A 16,281-nucleotide genomic window follows, 5' to 3' on the forward strand; every position below is an offset into this window, starting at 1 on the left:
TCCAACCCAAACCACTCTATGATTGTATGGGCTTCTGAGGAGATATTTGACAGCCCAATATGTTAAAGAGGGAGACCAAAGACAGCCAGAGCCCTGCCCCTGTCCCTAAGGCTCCTGCAAATGTCAAGCTTTGCAGAGTCTGTTGACTTCAAGGCACATTTTCAGCTCTGGTTTGGCCAGAGGATTTGGAGACCGCAGCATGCCATAACTGCAATGCACGAGGCCTTGAGCAGCTGCTGGTGCTCCTGCAGGCACAGCCTCTGGCAGCTGTGGTGACAGGAAGCAGCGATCAGGCTGCAGACAAGAATATCAAAATCAAGACTGCTAAAAAAAAAAAAATAGAATAAAATAGGTTGAGAACTGAGCTTTTTTTCTCCTGCCCCCAATTCCCACCATCCAAACCCATTCCAGTACCAGCACAGCTGGAACCCAGCTTGTCAAAGTTGTCAAATGGTGTTTGACACACCACTGCCTGAAACACCTCTTCCTTCAGACTCCTCCATCTCTGCAGAGGGATGCAGAGCCACAGGAACCTGCGGAAACAGCAGTACCCCTACCTGGATGCTGAAGCTCTGGGACTGGATGAAGGGCAGCGTTATGTTCTTGTAATCCTCCCAGCTTTCACGGATGAGGTGCACTTCTTGGCGGAGATACTTCTGAAGGTGTTTCTCTGTGGCAGGGTACACCACTGTGGTTTTTATCTCTAGAAATAAACATTTTTACTGAGTTATAATCACAGATGAAAGCCAAGTTACTCCCTTTAGTTCCTGATAAATCCTTTCTTTTTCCCCCTCTAATAAATGCCACGCTAACACATTTCAGAAAGATACCATTAAAATAGCAGGGGGGGAGCTGACACAGAAGGCAGACAAGTACTTGAACCTGCAGGGCTCCTTCTGCTCTGAAGGAGAGGAGGCTGCTACAGCTGCAGACAAGGAGCAGAAGCTGACAGCACAGCCAGAGCCTGTATTTCCAGTTCAGGTGGAAGGGTACTCTGTGAGGAAAGGTTTTTCCCACGCTCACTTTTCAGACGTATCAGCAGCATCAGCACAGATCTGGGGCTCCCAGGGAAGAGTTTGTGTGCAGTCAACTAGGACAGAAACAGCGCCCAACAACACTACCCAGGGCATTTTCCTCATTCTTAAATCTGAAGCTAATCGGATATTATCAGGCACTCTGCAACTTTCTCCAGCCACCAAAGCAGACACCACGTGAGCTGCACGCAGCAGGGCTCCGCCAGGGGCTGGCATGAGGAGCCGCCAGGCTTGGGAACACCGGGACGGCCGCCGTCCCCAGGGACCGCCTCGGGAAAGCCACCAGCGGGGCTGGCAGGCAGGGACAGGGGAGCCAAGGCTGCAGGAAGATGGAGCTGAGCCTGCTCTGGATGCAGCCCACGTAACGCCAGCACACCTCCCTGCACTGCCTCAGCTCAGCAGCAGCCAGAGACACCAGCTTCCAGCCCACCCTACACATTGCAGTCAGCTGTAAAATGAGGAGAGGGAACTGGACGCAACCAGAAGTGTTGGCAGAGGAGAGGACCCACACCATGGGATGCAGGGGCTTTCCAGATGAAGCCAGGAGCCTCCTGAGGTCTTTGGGAAGCTCTGGCGCAGCGAGCAGGCCACCAGGAGAGCAGAGCAGCTCACCAAGCCTCCTGAGCCGCCTGGGGACACACCAGCGTGCTTGGAAGCGGCAGCTGAAAGCAAGACTTGGGGAGATGGCAGTGTAGCCATGAGCAGACTGGAAGGTGGTTGAGCTACTCAAGCACTGGAGAGCTGCTCTCCTGGGAGAGCCCCAAACCCACTTTGTTCCCCTACTTCCATCCCGCCGCAACTGCCTCGAGCAGGATTTGTCTCAGGGCTGCAGCGCCGATCCAAAACACCAAGGCTGAGGTGCCAGCAGTCAATTCCACATCAGCCCCTAACTCCTGCCCCTAACGGAGACAGGGACAGGCCCCAGCAATGTCAGGGAGCGGGGCCTCACAGCCCCGGAGCAGACCCACTCCTACCTTTCCAAAAGCTTTGTTCTTTAGTTTGTGTGTAGCTTCATTCCAGCTGTCCAAATTCCCGCAGAGGGAGGCTGCTAGAGCTGCTTTCTGATTGCAAACAGGCAGACTTGAAGCAGCTCAGCTCCCCAGCCAGCTCCAAGATGATGCAGCCTCATTTTGCAGGAGTTGAAGAGCCAAAACTCTATTTGACACAGCTTGGAGGGTCCTTCTGAGCACATGCATGCTGTGTTTGAGAGCACACCATGGCTGTCTGCTTCTAGAGAACAAGATTAGGACAGAGTTTCTTCCATTTGGGTAAGGAACAAAAAGCTCTGAAGCAGAAAAAACAGGACAGGCGCCTCATCAGCCCCTCGTGAATTCAAGCAGCAGAGCAGCTGGGACAGCAGCACGACCCTTGGTGTGCACAACAGGCAGGAGAAGGGATGCAGGAAGAGAGAAGGAGAAACAGACACCTCTGCAGTGAGAGGTGATCACACCCTGACCCCAGCCAGCCCCCAGCACCCTGTCCTGCTCCACCGCATCCAGCTTAGGCTACAAGCCTCACAGCAGCCTGCTGCTCCCGTGTCCTGAAAGCTTCCTCCATTCATAATGCAAAATGTAACGTGGAAAGGATCATTCATCTCCTCTGAAAGCTTCTTTCAGCTGCGGAGCTAGGGACAGCTTTGTACTTCTCGTGAGCAGCCGTATGTATGATTTCCCGGCCATCCCCTCTGCCCCGCAGGCAAGGCTCTTCGCTAGCCCTTGCCCTATGCCAAACGCGACTTGCGGGAACAAAACCTCCTTGTGCACGGTGACTGGCAGCATTCATTCAGCACAGACCTTGGCTCGCAGCGTCTCTCCGGAGGAAGGAGTCCCTGATGACTTCCCGGGAGCACGCGGACAAGATAAGGGCTGGCACCGCTCCTTTCCCAGAGCTCCTGGCCATAAGGGTGCTCAGCCCCGAGGACAGAAGGCCGAGGACAGAGGGACGCATCTGGAGCCAACAATGTCTGATTAACGCGGCCAGATGAGCTCAGGGAAGAGGGCTGGATGATTCACTGTGTTCCCCTGCACCAGCCGACCAGCAAAAAGCGTTTAGCTGTTTAACAAAAGGAAAACAATTTCTGTTTGACTCCAGATTAAAACTTGGAGGTGTGCTTTCCATGCCATTACACAGCGAGGTGCACTCTTGCATCCTGACCCAGCAGCTCTCACCTTGGCAGCAGAACACCAGGAAAATTTCCCTCTTTGCCCGAGATTGGATGCGCGACAGAGCCTGCCACAGCACCAACGGGGGCCTCCACCTTCCCAGCCAGCGGAAAGCTGGCATCGAATTTAATGCTGGAAGGCAAAAAACACCTCACAACTCGAAACAAAACCTGGGCAGCAATCAGATCTGCGTGAAGCAAGGGGCAGGAGTCCTGCTATTTATAGCAAACAGGCCCCAGCCCCCAGCTTGTGCCCAAGCTCTGTGACGCCTTTTGCTGCTGTCAGAAAGACCCCGGGCTGCGCACCACCCACCAAGCCACTCACCAACCAGTTGTGCCTCGAGCTTTAAACACGTATATATGTTAGCCAGACACTGAATATAAATATCTATTTGCTCTTGAAGCCAGGATCAGGGTGGAATCTTTTTTGTTTTCTGGTTTCTGTTTTTTTAAGGTCAGCGCTGCACAAGCTGGGAGACTCTGCCTTTTCATTTCATGCCAAGCCCAGCTTAATGAAATCCACAGGAAAATGCTGGTAACATGAAATATGAAAATGCAAACCACAAGGGCAGTCTGGTCTGATTCCCACCATACACATGTTCAAACAAGGTTGTTTTCCAGGACTCGATTAGCACTTCTAGTGGGATGATGTAATTGCAGAAGACAAGGCTGCAGCTCCTCCACTCCTCACTTAAAAAAGACAAAAAAAAAAAACAAAAAGCACTGGGGAAAAACAGAAAGGCAAGAGATAAAATGCCAAGATCGGCCTTCAGCTGAAGCGTCCACAATCTAGCTTTATATCCCAAAACAAGGCAAGAGCACGGAAGTCCAGCAAACCAACCCACGCTGGGGCTGGTGACAAATGCAACACGTGCGCCTGCGCTGTCACAGAGCCGCAGAGCTGCTGGGCAGGGACTGCAGAGCATCTCCCCAGCATCCTGCAGGAAACTGGCCCTGCTGCCTCCCAGGCTGGGGGAGGCCACTCTTGGTGGAGACAGCCACTTAATGTACTTTAAAACATAATGCAAGATCAGAGAAACCCTTAACGCACAGCTGTGGTCGGGCAGCAGATGTTTTGAAGAGAGGGAAGAGATTGCGGTTCATTAATGATTATTTCCCTTCTAGAGGTCTCATCAACCCTCAAACGCCCCAACACTGCTAATTAACATAAATGACTAAGGCCAGAGAAGCTGCCTGAAAGATGTTCAGAGCCTGACTTTCATTAGGAGCCCAAGCACTCGCATTCAGGATGCGAATGCTGCAGCCCCGCTCAGCCACAGAAAGCATCCACGCTACAGATGCCAGCGAGACCGTGCTCACTCGCTGCTAAATCTTTCCATTTGCGGGCAACCAACCACACTCATGCTTCATTTTAAAAGCTGCCCTGCTCCTGACAGGCTCCACATGCATTAAAATACCACGTACGATGCCATATGGGCACAAACTAGCCGGGAAACAGAAGGCAAAAAAAATCACTGGACACATCTTGTGGTTTTTAGGTTGCTAAAGGGTCAGCGAGTGTCTCTGCTTGCATCTGAGCCACGTCAGCCAGCATGTTCCTGAACGCCAGCCCCAGGACTCCACAAAATGTCTGTGGCTTACTCTGGAAGTCAGGACTGCCTGGCAATTAGCTGGAGGTACCTAAAAAAAAAATAGAGGTGTAATTGCAGGAACCTGAATGAACACATGCCAGAGGTACTCCAGTGGTACAGAACAGCTGTTTGGGCAGCTCACCCTACAAAGGGGGTGTTTGAGGGAATACTCTGTGCCTTTGGCTCCTTGCCCACAAGAAAATGAAGCTCAGACTGACTAGAACCAAACAACTTCTCCCCTCCCCTGCCAGAAAGGAGAGCAAAACACAACCCAGCACACAAACAACAACAACAAAAAAAAGAGCCAGCCGGCTCAATTTGGGAAACTTAATAGATAAAAGGGACTGAACAGAGCTGTTGCCAGAAGCAGAGGACAAAACATGTTGCCCCAGGTTCTCTGTGCTTTCAAAGTGAACCAGCTAAGCCAACTGCTTGGCTCAAGCTGTCCTGAGATTTCACACCAGTGAAAACAGTGAGGAAGAGGTCAGGGAGGCACACTGAGATAATTTGTGCACGTTTCTCTCATCTCACTCAGAAAACTCAGAGGCAGTGTTAAAGTGGGCCACTGTAATTTATTTTTTGGCTGTTTTAAATTAATTTAAGTGTGCTGAGGAGTTGAGAGAAGCATGTGGGGCAGGAACAACCTGATTCTGTTTCTGGGTGGGGGCACTTTTTTCTTCCCTTTGCTAAAAGGAAGCTGAAGTGGTGCTTTGGTTTACCATCTACACAAGGTAAGTGCCCTGCACAGGCAGCTGAAGGGAAAGTTACATTTGCAGTCTTGCAGATTTTTCCTCCGCAACATCTTTCTTGTTGCACACATCTTCCTGCGCTGTCCCCAGCTTCTCCTTTTAACTCAGACCCAACTAAACAACGTACAACCTCCCCCTTTCCCCTCTGCATCACCACCCTTTATTTTTGGCTATGATGACCGCTGTGCAGTACTCCAGGTGAACACCTACTTGAACCTACCCCTGATCAGGTACCACCATGCTTCGTCACAGCCGGGTGGGGTTTCCATTACAGAACAAAACAAAGGCGCACACAGCCAGAGAAGGCTTTCAAGAGCTCACGCAGTCTCCAGGGCCAGCACATGCCAGGACAAGCCAAGCGTGCTGCTGGGGACTCCTGCCAAGGTTGTCTGGCCTCTGCTTCTCATCCACGGACGGAGGAGGACGTGGTGGGCTCTGGCTGCAGCAGTCACAGCGTAAAAGAGACAATTCCCAAATCACCACCTCCTGAAAACTGGGGTAAAGCACAGTAACACCTCCCACCACCTCCTGAACCAGCCCTCCCTTCTCTATCCTTTCTGCAACCATCTAACACCCCTCTCCAGCCCAAACACTGCTCCAGCCTCCGGACTGTTATTTACAGCTCAGGTGGGCAGCTTGCTCTGCTGGGCGAGCCCCGTGGGCAGGCAGAGCAGACAAACACAGCCCCTGGAAGTGCTGCAGGCTCCAGGAAACGCAGACCTTCCCGGTGCAGCTCATGCAAGTGTCTCCAGCTCCTGCTGCCTGAAACCAGACACTTTCTGGGCTGAGGAATGCAGGAATATGGATCACTTCCTGCATGACTGAATAGTTTCCCCACTGCCTTCCACGCTCTTCCCTTTCTCCCGCAGTTTCTCCACCCTGTGTTGGAGAGCTGGAGCCGGAGTGTCTCCCAGTACGCTCATTTTTAGACTATGAGCTGGTGAGCTTCGGTCTGCAGCACAGGGACAGGCTGTGCTTGTGAAACGGCAAGTGACAGGGAGCTGTTTGGTGCCTCAAAACCCGACATCCCCCAGCAGCCAGGCAAAACGGGGCTGCGCCGCGCTGGAAAACACAGCCACTGCTTCCCAAACAGATGGGCAAACATCACCAGGAGCTGGATGCTGTTAGGGAACGTCTTGCTTAAACCATCTAGCTTTTGCAATCGATCCTTTGGCACTGCTCTGAAAGCCCTATTTCCCCTGCTATGAAAGCAGCCCCTGCCCTCGCTGGCTGGTCACAAGGCTGCGGTTTCCTCTGCCAGCATTTCACGCCTTCAGACATCAGCTGCCTGATAAATCTAGGCAGGAGCAAGGGGCAGGAAAAGCATCGCACTGATACTTAAGCACGGCAAGAGCTTAAGCAAGAGGGATATTCTTCCCTCGCCCTCCCTATCAGTCAATGTTACGCTGTTTGGCAAACACAGGGAAGCGTTTACAGCTCTGCTCCACAGACCCACACAGCTGATCTCCAAACCGCTGCCCTCAGCACCCACTGGCTAGCCTAAAACAAAGTTGAAACACTTCCTTTTTCATTATTAGACCAGATAGGATTAGAGGGCATCCCACCACCCCTGCCAGCAAACTCATTGACAAAGTATCTTCTCCTTAACGGGGTGGGTTTGGGTCACACTTCAGATGAACACTGTGATCAAACTGGTTTTCAGACGTATTTCCCATTTTGCCCCCTAAGAGTCTGCCCCAGCAGCCAGTAAGCCTGATGAGCAGAGCACGCTGAGGATGAGGTCCTGTTCCTGCTGTCTCCACACACACCCCCAGCCAGGACCTCCTCTGGCACGCTCTCAGCCCCAGAAAGCTTGTCCATAAGCTGTGGCTGCCACACACCACAATTCTTATTCCCAGGGCAGAGGGAAGCCACTTGCTCGAGGTGATGTGCATCTTTTAAACTGCCTCTTCCATACCTGCCCCACAAAGCTGGGCCATGCAAACAAAGAGACTTGCCCAGCCTTGCAGGCTCTTTTACTACCAAGACAAAACAAGCTTTCATCACGCAGAGCTGGTATTAGCTTCAGTCCCTGGATGAAACAGCATCCGAGTGGCTTAAACAACAAGGCGGGAAAAGGGTGAAGACAATATCCACTTTTGGCTATCAAGAAGCCCCAGCTGAACGTGGAACCTCCCGGAATCTCTCAGCCATAAAGGCGATATTGAGAAATGTGCTCTGACAAAGTGGGAGAGCTGGAGGCAGCTAACTGAGACACAGACAGCTCCTCCACGAGCCACTCTGTGCCATCGGCGTGCCCAGATCCCACCTGAGTGCAGACTTTACCAGCCACCTGCAGCTCTGTGGTGCTCGGCCCAGGCAGTTTGCTGTAAGGGGGGCTTCGCCTCACGTTTGGAAAGGAAGGAGCTCAGTCTGGGGGCTTCGCTGCCCTCGACATGGAAGCTGCAAAACCCCCGGGGCAAATTCCTGTTCTGCATGACACAGCGACCCAGGGCGGAACTGGGTGAGGACAAAGTTTGACCTTTTCTGCAAGGTAATGCATTCAGACCATGGGGAAGTGCAAACCTGCAAATGCCAGGTGGTAAAACCCTAACACCACAGCCAAGAGACCAAGTTAGACCCCAGGCTAGGTCTTGCTAGGTCTCCACATGATGTCCAGGGATTTCTCACAAGCCCTGGCACTGCACACAGCCTTAGAGGAAATTCCTCACCCTTCATTTTAAGGTTTATTAGCTTTACTCCTTGCGTCAACTCCTTTCCTGGACCATGACTCAGCTCAGAAGGACAATTTCCTTCTTCTACCAAACCTGTTTCCTCCAAAGTTCAGTGTCCTGGGGTGCCAGCGCAGCGGCCTGAGAGCTTCTCAAGCGAGATACCTGCAAAAGCAACTCAACACAGCATCACAACACCCTGCAAGGAAGGGCCAGCCTCACCACGGGGTCAGGAGCCAGACAGCTGCACCTGCCCTCTCCCCAGGCCAGGAGCTCCACACTGCTCCTGGATGGTCAGAGATACGTGGAGCCAGGCACGGGGAAGCCTGGAGCAGTTTGAGCTGCCGCAGGGTTGGTTGTAAATCAAAGACCTCAGCTCCTTCATCACCAAATTTCTTCGAAGGAAGAGCTAAGCCTTTTTGAACGTCAGCGCACAGGCCTCAGACTGCCAAGGGAGACATCTCCCAGTCCTACCTATCATTCACCCTGCTTGTATTTTCTCTGGTAATGATGTGCTGGCGTAGGAAACTGGGGGAGACTGAGCGGTCCAGCGCAGAGCCCTGCGGGGCCAGCTGGGGAACGGGAAGCAAGGATGCTCCGCGTTGTCCGGGGGCATGCTGCTTCCAAACCACAGCAGGCGCACCCCTGGTAATGGTTCTGCAAATCCTGCCTTGGAAAGGCAATTTAAAGGTGATTCGAAAGACAAACTTCTGCTGAAGGATGCCGTGGGCTTATTCCTTCGCACAGCCAGAAGAGCAGCGGCACGGTCACACGCAGGCACAACAGCAGGTTTGGCATGAAAAGTAGATACCAAAGCTATGCAGGAAAGGGTCACAGCACAGAAGCATTGATCAGGAGGAGACATCCATTAAGTCAGACACAGGAAGAAAGTGACTTTTACCAGGGTGGCTGAAGGTTAACTCTCCCCAGATACATTGTTAAGCACCCGAACGCACGGCTGCTGGCCTGACATCAAGCTGTAATAGCATTTCTGCTGTCAGAGCAGCAGTGGAGTTGTGTAGCCCTGTAACAAGACAGTGCAAGCACGCCAAGAGCACCCAGTGCTCTCTGTAGGCTGGAGCGAGGTCCCGGCATTTTGGTGTTGCAATGCCACCTCGTGGGAGCTGCTGCCAGCTTTCACTCCACAATCCTGTCAATGGCTCAGGGCACTCTCAGCAGCCACTGCATCGCCGTGTTTTCCTGCCGCTGGAAGGTTAAGGCCAAAATTTCCAACTTCAAGTTACCTGCAGAAGAACATGATCTTCCAAAGCCAGACAGTGCTTCCTCCTAACACAATAGGAGCTGCACTAAAATAGCAGCATCTGGGGGAGGACATGTGCATTGTCCTGAAAATCTCATTTGGGACCACAACAACTTCTTACTTTAAACTAGCACTTTGATTAATTTTGACTACATTAAACCTATCTGGTTATCATCACATTTACAGCAGCATTGACACATAATTAATCACTGCACTTCCAGAATTAAAACAAACATAAGCATTAAATCTAAGCAACAGGACAGCCAAGAAAGCACGCCCCTCCATCAGCAGCTGAAGGGTGCCACAGCCACAGAAGACTTTTGATGGCAATGAAAATCCATTTCACAGGCCAACACCTTCCCAGGATGTCTTCAACCTGCTCATCTGACCTCACCATACTCGGCTGTTAATCAGGAATTTGTAACGCAGGGATGTGTGAAATCACCAGGGAGCGGCCCGAAAGGCAGAGACACACCAGGTGTCTGCCTGCACGCCTCAGACCCCGAGGGCTACCAGCATTTAAATTCCCATTCCCATCACGTTAGCTGCCTGTCCTTGCAAGGCAACACCGGGCAATGAAAACACAGCACAGGAGATGACGCCCTGGAACGAGCAGAGGCCAACACACGTGTTCTGCAGAGAACATTTTCGAAGCAAACCTTACGGGGAGGGATGACAGCTAACATTACCCAACACCTCAAACAGAACAGGCAGCTTTCAGACACAGGAGGCTGCCTCCACCTTACGGCAAGGTGCAGGGTGATGGCTGCAGGGTGATGGCTGCAGGCCACCAGCCGTGTGAGAGCAAGCCCCGGGCCCCCACAGGACCGGAGGGAAGCGCTCGGGGGCCCAGCACTCACCGCTCAGCTCGGGGGGCGGGTAGAGGCGGTAGGTGCTGTAGATGTCGTTGGCCATCTGCAGCTCCAGCTTGGTGTGCTTCCTCAGCAGCTCCTCGATCTTCTCCTCCTGGAAGGGCGTCTTCTCCAGGATCAGCACGGCGTCCGTGTCCTCCCCCGACGGGCCGGTCACCTGCAGCGGGCGGGAACCGGCACGGGGAGCTCCCCACAGCCCCGAGGGGCCGCCTGGCGGCGAGCAGCCCCCCGATACCGGCCCCGACCCCCCTCTCCTGCCCGCTTCACGCCGCCGCCCCGGCTCCCCCCGCCTCCCCCCGGCTCCCCCCGCTACCTGGCCGTGCACGAAGGCCGCCTTCTCCCGCGCCGAGTCCCGCAGCAGCCGCCGCAGCCGCACGGAGCTCAGCGGGAACGGGGCGCCGGGGCCCGGCTCCGCGCCCGCCCCGGCCCCGGCCTCAGCCTCGGCCCCATCCCCGGCCGCGACCCCGTCCCCGTCCCCGGCCTCCGCCCGCCGCCGCTTCGGCTCCGGGCCCTCCGCCATGGCCGCCGCCGAGAGGAGCGGCCGTGCCCGGGGACTGCGCCCCCTGCCGGGCCGGCGGGCTCCCCGCACAGCCCCGGGGCGGCACAGGAGCCGCGGGGATGTGAGGGGGGGACATCGGCCAGCCCCGCACCTGCGGACCTCACAGCTCCCGCCCTATAGATCCAGCCTCATGGGGCCGTGGGACCATATACAGCCATATCCCTGCCCTATTGATCCAGCCTCACAGGGCCACAGGCACATATACACCCATAGACCAGCCCTACACCTCCACACCTCATAGCCCCTGCCCCATAGATTCAGCCTCACAGCTCCTTGGGCACATATACAGCCATATCCCAGTCCTATAGCTCCAGCTTCACAGGGCTGTGGGCACATATAGACCCCATAGCCTGGCCCTACATCTCCAGCCTCGTAGACCCTTATGGCCCCACAGTCCCACAGCTCCGTGCCTCCAGGCCCGATCAGCCCAGCCCTATAGCTCCAGGCCTCATAGCCCCATGGCCCCCAGGGCCCTGTGGCCTCAGGCCTTACAGCCCCCAGGCTGTACTCCCGTGGCCTCACAGCCCCATAGCTGTGGCCCCAGACCCCCATGTACCTGCAGGTGCCTGCAACCGGTGTTCACCAGGAGCCACCAGCACCCACAGCACCCTCCCAGCCACAGGGTGTAAGGAGGTGGCAGGGCCTCCCTACCCAACCCAGACAATGGCCAGCCACCCACCCAGGGCTCCTTATAGACCCCCACAAGAAGAAAAAAAAAATAAAAATAAAAAACACATCAGACGGATTAAAACAAAACTTCTGCATTTCTCCACACGCAACCTGAATCAACCAGTGCAAACACACTCCAGTGATGTCAGCTCATGCAGGGTACAGGAGTGCCCAACATCCCCGAGCATCCTTGTCCCTGGTGGACGACGCTGGAGGATGCTGAGGACCCCTCGTGTGCTGAACCCACCCTAGGTGGGAGCTTAGTGTTTGTGTGACCTCAAGAAATGCGCTGTCCCCATCCCCATCCCCACTGAGACCAAGCCCCGTGGCGGGGCAGCAGGGCAGGGTACAGGCACAACAGCAGCCTGGCAGTGTCATGGGGACGTGGTAGACGCTGTGCTGCTGCTGGCCCATGGGCTTCCCCGTCTTCAGGTCCCAGGTCTGCCCTGAGCAGCACTGCTTCATCTCCAGGCTCCAGTAGCTCCTGCGGTTCTGTGCCCAGTAACTTCCACGGCTCTGAAGTGCCCACAGAGATGCCTCCATCTTCACCCAGGTGCCCATGTCCTCAGTGTCACTGCTCTGTCCCGCTTGCAGAGCTCCGGCACAGCTCTTCCAGGTCTGCGGAGGCAGTGCACAGGCCTTGTTAGCATACTGATCGATCTCTGATAAACTATGGAAACAAACTACAAGAACGGGGCACAAGTACCGAGCCCTTTCCTATGGCCTTTCCCTCCCCACTCCACATCTAAGGGGTATTTGTGGAGACAGGCAGCGTCCCATCCCATGGTACAAGGGGTACTCACAGTGCAGAACAGTGTCTCTGATCTGCCTGAAGCTGTTCTCCTTGAGCACCGTGGAGATGTAGTAAAGATTTCGCAGCTCCCTGGGGTAGTCCTTCCTGTCGATGTCCTTCAGCACGGGGATGGTGCGCCCATTGGCCATCGGGGCCTCAGCCAGCGCCTGGTGCATCTGGTACTTGCACCAGGGGTCCTGGAGAAAGCTGGGGGTGATGAGCATCACCCAGCAGTGGCTGTTCTGCACGGCGTCGCACAGCTCCGTCATGATGGCACTGCCTGCCACGGCGTCCCGCAGCTGGAGGAAGCAGCGGAAGCTCTGGGGCTGGCTCTCCAAGTAGGACACCAGCTCCTCCACAAACTCCAGGTCCACCTCGCTGTGGCAGATGCACACGTCGTAGCTCTTGGCCCAGCGGGCACTGCCCGAGCTGCTGATGTCCACTGCTGCTGGGCGGCCAGCCCGAGGCATGGCAGTGCCGGCGGAGGAGCTGGAGCTCCTGGCTGAAGAGGAGGAGGAGGGTGATGAGGAAGCCGAACACCCGGTGCTGGCATTCTGACTGCTCCCCGTGCAGCTGGAGCTCTGCCTGGGCTTCTGCAGGAGCCGCCTAAACCACCCTGTGGAGGCAGGGGGACAGTGGGAAGGTTCTTGGCGGGGAAATCTCAGAGCTGTGCCAGACCTCAAGCCTGTCACAAAAAAGCCACCCTGAACCCCAAGCTGCATCCCCCGAGCAGCCCTTTGCCTTGCGCCCCTAAGCACTCGGCTCTTGTTGAAGTCTGGATGCTCTCACATCGATCAGACACCCGACTGCCGGGCTCCGGGCATCCCCACGTTTTGCCGGAGAGCCACGGGGCTTCTTCCCCACTTCTCCTCACCCACGGCAGAGCAGCGAAGCCTCCGCCAGGCCAGCAGACACAGACAGGGCTGCTTCTCCCTCAGCTCCCCCCGTCCCAGCAAAGTGACCAAAACCCACACTCACCAGCCATAACAGGCAGCGTGCCGCTCAGCCGCCGATCTCCCGCATGAAACCTCTCCTGCAGGCAGAAACGGGGCAGGGGGAAAAAGCACAATGCACCCAGGGATGCTCAGCTTGGTGGCACCCCACAACAGCACAGCCGTTGGGGGGGCTCGTCCCCAAAGCAGGCAGGGCTGCTCTCATGCTGGGATGCAGCCACAGCACCCACCCCAGGGAGCCAATTCCCCTAAACACACTTTAGCGAAAGGAACAGAGGAACAGACTCACTTCCCTTTGTGCTCAGCACAGGCTGCACACGGGTGCCTCACCACAACCTGGGGGATCGGGTGGGGAAATGGGGCTTGGGGAAGGGCACGTTGCCGGGGCAGCCGCCAGTCAGCTGGATTTATCACCCCAAACTCCTTGCTGCAGGACGAGGAGCAGGGGAGCCCCAGCTTTTGGCTCCCCACCTGCCACTGACGTGTGCCGTAGCAACGCGTTGGCGTTGCCCAATGCTTCCGCGCCTGCGCTGTGTGACCTGGCCAGGCTGCAGCTTCAAGCCGAGCCTTCCTAGAAAACACCAGCACCGCTCCCTGTGGGCACTGAGCCCCCGCAGGGACAGACCCCACGCTCACCCCAAATTTCCCACAGGGCAACACTTTGGACCTTACCCCCAGACATGCCTTTAAGCAGTGTCCCTTTGAGCTCTCGTGATTGCTGAACACCCCCCCCCCCCAGCTCTGCCCTCCCAGTGCTTTGCTCCCGAGCACCGCATTTTGGGACCCTCCTCGGGCAAGACCCTCACCTGCACTGCGCGATGCCAAGAGCTGAGGGGTGGCAGAGACCCTCATTCCCGGAGTGGGGCCAGACGGAGTCTGAGGATGGGAAAGGATCCTGTAGGGACAGGAGAAGAGGGGATCAGCCCCCACATGCCCCTCGAACAGCAGCGCTGCTTTCTGCGGTCTGCATCTGTGCACCCTCAGTGATGCTCAGCCCAGCACCTCGTGCCTGATGGGTGCTTCCCCCCCCAAAAAAAAAAAATGAATGTGGCGGCTCCCTGTGCCCATTGGGCACAAGGTGAGGATGAAAACCAGGGGAGGGCTCCAGGGCTCACCCGCAGCAACCCAGGCAAGGGGCACGCTGCTGTGCACGCAAGCAGCAGCCAGAAGAGGTGGACAAGCACGAGGAGCCAGCGTGCTCCCACTTGTTTCAACACCTCCCCTCACTGTGCAGTTTTCCATGCTTGCATCACCTCTTCCGAAATAAAGCACCCTGAGTCACGCCAGAGCCTTTCACCCCAAAAAAAGGAGTACAGCATTGGGTGAGCACCGGCAAAGCCCACGGTCCCACGAGCGACCCAGCAGCAGTGGTGCAGCACGCACCACCTCGCCCACGGAAACCACACTCCCCAGGCAAGCCCCTGCTTAGTAATAGCAAGATAAGGGTGAGCACAGCTTCAGAGAGCAGCCTGCAAATGGCTCAGCGGGGCCAGGAGCTGGGGACACCCACCTGGGATGCAGCAGACAGACACCGGCACAGGGAAGGGGGATACATCAGCCCCGGGCCGGCAGCATGGCCTGCGGCAGGCAGCAGGATCACCTAGGTGGGAAAGGAGCAGTCAGGTAGGGCACGTTCACTCTGGAGCCTAATGGGATCCACCGCCAACAGCGAGGCTAGGCGATCCCTGCAGCTTCCTCCTCGCCCCTCCGTGGTCCCCTCCGCCCCGAGGGGGGCACGGGGGCACCCACGGGCAGCGTGGACGAGCTGCCCCGTCCCTCCGGGGCCCGCTGTGGGGCTGGGGCGCCGCTGCCGAGCGGAGCAGCCGGTGGCTCAGGTGCGGAAGCGGAGGCAGGGGAAGTCGGCAGCGATCCTTGGCCAGGAGGCCAGCCCTCCCCGGGGCCTCCCTCCCTCCCACATCCGCCACGGGGCCATCCCTGCCAGCACAGTCACAGGCGAGGACGGCACCTCGGGGCTGGCAGCCAGCCTCCGTCCCCCTGCGCATCCCCCAGGGACCCCAGTTTCCCCAGTTCCCCTTCTCCTGTCCCTGGCTCCAAGTGCCAAAAAATGGCGTGGCCAGACAGACGTGAGCTCAGGCATGTTTTTCCTTGCCTGACATCAGGTTTTGTAATCGTTTGCCTCAAGGAACATGAATTGTTGGGGGGGGGGGGGAACCCCCATCTTCACCCTGGACCCCACACGCTGCCACCAGCACCTCTGGGGTGAGCGTGTGCTGGTTTCAACCTCAGCATCACCACAACAGCCCTGCAGGAGCTCAGCAGCTCTGATGCCGTTCCTCCTGGAGCAGGATGAGGGACACTGAGCACACCCCATCCCCTGGGGCTGCTGCACCCCCTCAGCAGCAACCACTCAGCCCCTACCTCAAATTCAGGCACCTGTCAGCAGGGATCTTCTGGTGGAGCCTGGAAGGGGGGGTGAGGAGCCGTGCTCGGGGGATTTTTTGCCTTTCTACTTGCAAAGCAACCCAAGAGTGGGTGAGCAGGGGGGTGGTCAGGGCCAGCCCCCGTTGCCCCCCCATACCCTCCCAGTTACGCTTTCTGCAAGAGCGTGCAATCAGCAGGCACAACGCCCGCCGGGTGAGGGGGGCAGCCCCAAGCAGTAGGAAATACCTCCCTGTCCCCAAGGGCTTCCCCACCACACATCCACCAGCCCCAGGAGGCCGCGTGGGCACCCCCCTGCCCCTCACACCACGGCTTGGGGTAACAGCGCTTCGCTCAGCCCTGCTCCTGCTGAACGCTCATCGGGCGTCTGACATCGAGTTGGTGCCTGCTGGGATTCCTCAAAGAGGAAAAGAGGTTGTAAAACAGCACTTTATCCATTACTATCTTTTTTTTTTTTTCTTCCTCGAAAAATGACCAACAACAACCACCACCACGACGAGTTCAAAATGAGAATTTTCCATTCCTTTATTTATGGAATAACCCAAGTCAGAGGCTATTCAGCTCAG

General features: G+C 56.2%; 2 protein-coding genes across 4 annotated transcripts in view; both read right to left on the reverse strand.

Annotated features, from left to right (window-relative positions):
- DCPS (decapping enzyme, scavenger) overlaps positions 1–10,886 on the reverse strand; it is a 28,138-nt gene extending 17,252 nt beyond the window's left edge. The window contains exons 1-3 of one of the 2 annotated variants that reach the window (XM_068659567.1): positions 10,655–10,886; positions 10,330–10,498; positions 558–703 (exon numbers count right to left, since the gene is read on the reverse strand). In XM_068659567.1, the coding sequence (XP_068515668.1) occupies positions 558–703; positions 10,330–10,498; positions 10,655–10,861 (522 nt within the window). In that variant the 5' untranslated portion in view covers positions 10,862–10,886. The remainder of the gene's footprint in view (positions 1–557; positions 704–10,329; positions 10,499–10,654) is intronic. The other variant, XM_068659566.1, reaches the window with a different exon arrangement.
- A 759-nt stretch (positions 10,887–11,645) lies between these two features.
- On the reverse strand, positions 11,646–15,200 carry TIRAP (TIR domain containing adaptor protein). 2 transcript variants are annotated; one of them, XM_068659303.1, is made up of 5 exons: positions 14,826–15,200; positions 14,122–14,210; positions 13,341–13,395; positions 12,373–12,864; positions 11,646–12,187 (listed from the first exon to the last, which is right to left on the reverse strand). In XM_068659303.1, exons 3-5 carry the CDS (start codon positions 13,345–13,347, stop codon positions 12,141–12,143), a joined length of 546 nt encoding a protein of 181 aa, XP_068515404.1. In that variant the 5' UTR covers positions 13,348–13,395; positions 14,122–14,210; positions 14,826–15,200; the 3' UTR covers positions 11,646–12,140. The 2 variants fall into 2 exon arrangements, with proteins under 2 accessions (XP_068515404.1, XP_068515403.1); XM_068659302.1 differs by having other exon boundaries at positions 12,373–12,978; positions 14,826–15,198.
- Between the last annotated feature and the right edge of the window lie 1,081 nt (positions 15,201–16,281).

Source organism: Anas acuta, chromosome 23 (assembly GCF_963932015.1).
Source record: "Anas acuta chromosome 23, bAnaAcu1.1, whole genome shotgun sequence".
Classification (NCBI taxonomy): Eukaryota; Metazoa; Chordata; class Aves; order Anseriformes; family Anatidae; genus Anas; species Anas acuta.

Coding starts and splice junctions, on each gene's coding strand:
- TIRAP (XM_068659302.1), bottom strand. Junction 12,188..12,372: donor CAGAGACACTGTTCTGCACT/GTGAGTACCCCT, acceptor CTGCCTCCGCAG/ACCTGGAAGAGCTGTGCCGG.